Source organism: Protobothrops mucrosquamatus, unplaced genomic scaffold (assembly GCF_001527695.2).
Source record: "Protobothrops mucrosquamatus isolate PMUCROS unplaced genomic scaffold, P.Mucros_1.0 scaffold204, whole genome shotgun sequence".
Lineage (NCBI taxonomy): Eukaryota > Metazoa > Chordata > Lepidosauria > Squamata > Viperidae > Protobothrops > Protobothrops mucrosquamatus.
Window position 1 is genome coordinate 1,001,511 of NW_015386559.1, and position 4,705 is coordinate 1,006,215.

General features: G+C 43.6%; 1 protein-coding gene across 1 annotated transcript in view; it reads left to right on the top strand.

The window, feature by feature from the left end:
* The first annotated feature begins 1,110 nt into the window (after window positions 1-1,110).
* Window positions 1,111-4,705, top strand: part of GPM6A (glycoprotein M6A) — an 87,218-nt gene continuing 83,623 nt past the window's right edge. The window contains exon 1 of the mRNA XM_015813941.1: window positions 1,111-1,180. Within this exon, the coding sequence (XP_015669427.1) occupies window positions 1,111-1,180 (70 nt within the window). The remainder of the gene's footprint in view (window positions 1,181-4,705) is intronic.

Consider the following 4,705-nt stretch of genomic DNA (forward strand, 5'->3'; position numbering starts at 1 on the left):
AGTGTTTACTTCAGAATTTAATTCTGATATTTAAAAAATTGTATGAGATCTGAAAATAAATTAATAGAAAGATATTAATGATGGAAAATGTCTCTTCAGTCCAGTGCAACTGACTACAGGGGTAAAGATTATATTTAAGAGATAAGGTGAGATTCTGGGGATTATTGCAGGATCCCCAGTTGGAGGTTGATGAAAGAATTGCTTAAAATTAGAAACACATTGTATAATTTTGAGTAATTCTTCTCCCACTGGTGAAGCCTGAATGTATCTTACATTGCAGGAAGATTTCCGAGCCTTCAAAAATGATTTCAGGCATATGATAAGAAATTTTTCAACAACAATAAGAAAATTTCTACCCTTCACTTTCAGGTTAAAAAACCTGAAATATAAAATTATATTTCCATAGCCATTTAAATCATTATCTATCTAATAATTAGAGTACTTGATATACATTATTTGATATTGACTTGGTTTATTGATCAAAATTGTATAAATTTTAATGTATAGGTTAGCTGCAGCCCTCTACCTCAATTTTATATGATAAAATTGCAGTAAACCTATATTATATATAGATTTTTATGGAAGTTTATGTCCTTTGTAGCTTGTTGACAGTATACTCCATTTTTTTCAGTGTTGCTGGTTTTGTGATTAAAAACAAAGATTAAGTAACATGAAGAGTTTTAATACAAAGTGTTTGCTCAGATTAGCCCTAAATTTATTCTTCTGTATTCTGATAAATGGTCTATCATCGATTATTTAGAGGAATTCCCATGTTTGTTTTTATTCAGTTTTATTATCTGATAAACTAGGATTGTGGTTAATAGCAAATTTTACAGAAAGATTGATTACAAATGAATTAAAATTGGATTTTTATCTGCAGTCCAGTACTAATATATCTTTGTTAATATGTTTGTTTATTTTATAATTTTGTATAATTATTTTTTTAAAAATCTCTGATGTTGGATCTTGCATTAAATAATAATAGAGTTTTCTTTAGATTCAGAATTTTTCCATATTTAAACCATCCATCTCCCATGTTTATTTAAATCAGTTGTATTAGTCATGTACTTAATTTTTTTTCTGCCTGCTTGGTGTTTACACCTTTCAGATATGGGCAGTAGGACAGGGAGAGAGGAAGAAATCTGCTTGGTTAACATGCATCTCACTTGTCATCGTTTAGGTAAGCTGTACATTTGCTCTTTTAGTTCTTCATCAAATAGGATTTTCTGTCATATGCATAAATACAAAACTTGCTTTGCATAGCCTAATTTCTATGTACATAGTTTCTCCTTCCAAAATAAAAAGGAACAATAATGTTACATGAAGAGCTGCCCAGCAAACCAATTGTAAGTTGCAAGCCATGGTTATGATTTTGACTAGAGTGACATCAACATACTTGTACTTAGAAAATTCTGTAGATATTCTGTTCTGTAGACTTGACTTGGCTCTCATGTATGTATTTCAAGAGCTAAACTTCCTACTATCATCAGAAGGGCTGAAGGATGCTTTGTTCATTAGCTTTATATTAACTAATCTGGATTTGTATAGACTAAAGCCATTAGCTATGTACGCTTAATCCCCAACATCTGCATGTAAATAAAAAAAAATCAATTTGTGTCTTTGTGTATTTTTTGGAAAGTGGCACAAGACACGCTACTCTAAGGCCAAGTGCAACCCTAAGTTTTGTTAAAATTGCACACAAAATTGCATTTATTGTACAATGTATGCTGCATAACTTTAAGATTAATGTCCTTGATTTAAGTCTGTATCAGCCAAAGAATTGCCTAGTTCTTTAACTTTGAATGTAATTTTCTGGTTGCACTGATCTCACATACAGTACATTTTATTGTGATCACTTATCCACTAATAGCAGTCATTTCCTTTACAAGATATAAAGAAAACTGTTAAGTCCGGAGAATAATGGCGCTTGAGACGAAGCATTTCTAACAAGTCTTTATTCTCTGCTTCCATTCTACGAACAACCCGAGCAGAGGCACGCAGGCCTCTATTTATACCTTCAGATCCCCGGGCAAATTCAACCAATCACCATACTATCTTTTCCTGCCTTGCGCATGTGCGCAAGGCCGGCGCCACTCAGTCTGGTCCCGGGCAGCTTCTGCAAATGCCCAGGACTCTTGCAACGTCCCGAGCCTGCCTTTGCAGGCTCAGGACACAACACCCCTTCCCCCTAGATGAAATAAGACTGCGCCCACATGGACGCCATCCAAGTGATGGTAATATAATTAATAATGAGTTAATGTCACACAGTGCATAAGGTGTGGGACTGTTCCTTTGAACCGGACCCAGTGGCCCCCAACCTTGTTTTCTTACAGTCAACCAGCCTGGACCTTTAGTTCAGTTATTGCTATTAACCTGCTCACCTTACATAATCGGCTAGGTATTTGGGAGGGCCTCTTACCCTGAGCGACCTTCTCGGACCTGGGGAGTCTATATTGTTTTCCCCGTTGCTTCTTGCACTAGGTGAGTTGCCCTGTGGATGACTGGTGACTTCAGTTTGACTTTCCTGCCCGTCTCCTGTATTCGAGCAGTCAGGGCCCTGTTGATCGCTAAACCTGGTTGACCTGCCCTCTATGGAGTTTTCTAACCCCTCTGAACTCATTGCCGTGTTTCCTGACGGAGTGCGGTTTCCCTGGCTCGTTTCTGTAGTGATAGGGTCTAGGGATGCCTCCCTGTTAGCCCTGATGTGTGAGGACATCCTTCTATGAGCCATGTCAGCAAGGGACGTGTTCCCCCTTTGTTTTGCCTGCTCTCTTGCATGTTGTGAGTTGTGAGTATGCTCCCAGGTATTCTCCGTGTCTGGAGTATTGTTTGTTAGGGGTGGATAATTAGTCTGCCACCGGTGGGACTCCCAGGCTGGAGTGGGTGTGTGGGTGTCTGTGTACCCCCTTTCCCAAGAACTGCTACTTGAAGCACCTGTGGAACTTGGGTGTTGAGAACACGTTTCACTCCCCACAGCCATCATTGGCTGTTGAGTTTGATTCCCAGAATGCATTCCCCATTCCTCCCCCCCCTAGAGGAGACTGAGAAGGAACCATAGGCGCGTCCCGTCTCACACGTAGTTGATCAATGTGGCGGCGAAGAATGCGGCCGTCTGCCAGGGACAACACGTAGGACAGAGGCCCCGAGACCTTGCAGACCACAGCAGGGACCCAGAGGTGGCCAGGCCCATAATTCCTGGCCCAGACAGGATCACCTTCACGTAGGACCCTTGGTGGGTGTGGCTGAGACACCTGTGCAGCTACACGTTCCGGATGCAGCCTGTCCAATTTAGTCACGAGCCGACGACCCCAGCGGAGTTCAGCCGGGCACTTACCCGTGGCAGTGCACGGAGTAGTACGATGTGCCAGAAGAAAGTCAGCCAACCTGTGATGCCAATTGCCGTAAGTCAGCTTCTTGAGGGCGTCCTTGGCGACGCAGACCATCAGTTCAGCCAGACCGTTGGTGGAAGGATGGAAGGGAGCCGAAGCAGCGTGGCGGATCATGTTGGTCCGAAGAAAGCCCTGAAACTCAGTAGAAGTAAATTGAGGACCGTTATCTGACACCAGAACATCTGGCAACCCGTGTGCAGCAAAAATGTTTCTCAACACTTGAATAGTCTTGGCGGCTGTGGTAGAAGACACAGGCACGACCTCCAGCCACTTGGAATGGCTATCAACAACAACCAGGAAGAATTGACCCTGAAAGGGCCCAGCGTAATCTACATGTATTCTAGACCATGGAGTGTGTGTTTCCTCCCACCTGTGTACAGGGGCCTGGGGCATTTCCGGCCTGGACTGTTGGCAGGCATGACACCCATGGACTTGGGACTCAATGGCCCAGTCAATGCCAGGCCACCACAGATGGCTGCGTGCAAGCGCCTTCATCCTGACAATTCCAGGGTGGCCCTCATGTAATGAAATCAAGATTCTAGCCCTCAAGGAGGCCGGGATCACAACTCTCGATCCCCAGAGGAGGCAGCCATTGAAAGTGGACAACTCGTGCCTCTTGACCCAAAAACGTTGAAAATTCTCCGCAGGGCACCTGTCAGGCCACCCGGACAGGACCCATGACAGCACGCGTTTGAGCATGTGGTCAGTGGCAGTTTCAGCAGCCACATCCCTAGCATTGAGGGGACATTCAGGCAACTCCTGAATGGACAATATGTGCACAGCAGGAGCGGGATCAGGCTCCACAGTAGGTAATGGCAGCCTACTTAAAGCATCTGTATGACCCATTTCCTTACCAGGCTTATGGACCAGTGAATAGTCATAAGCTGACAGGAAGACGGACCAACGCAGCATACGAGGGGACAGGATATGAGGAGTTTGTTTGGAGGTAGTGAATAGCCCCAACAAAGGCTTGTGGTCAGTGAAGACCATAAAATGGCGGCCACACATAAAGTCATGGAACTTTTTAATGCCTGCCACCAGAGCCAAAGCTTCCCTATCAATTTGAGCATAGTTGCGCTCAGCAGCAGATAAAGTCCTAGAGTAGTAAGCCACAGGAACCTGAGTCCCATCAGCCGTCAAATGGCTAAGAACAGCGCCCACACCGTAGGGTGAGGCATCACAAGCCAGACACACTGGCAACTGCTCATTAAAATGAGCCAACACCGCATTGGATGTAAGCAAGGCTTTAACCTCATTGAAACTGGCCTCATGGACTTTGGTCCAGCGCCAACACGCATTCTTGTCAAGAAGTCTGT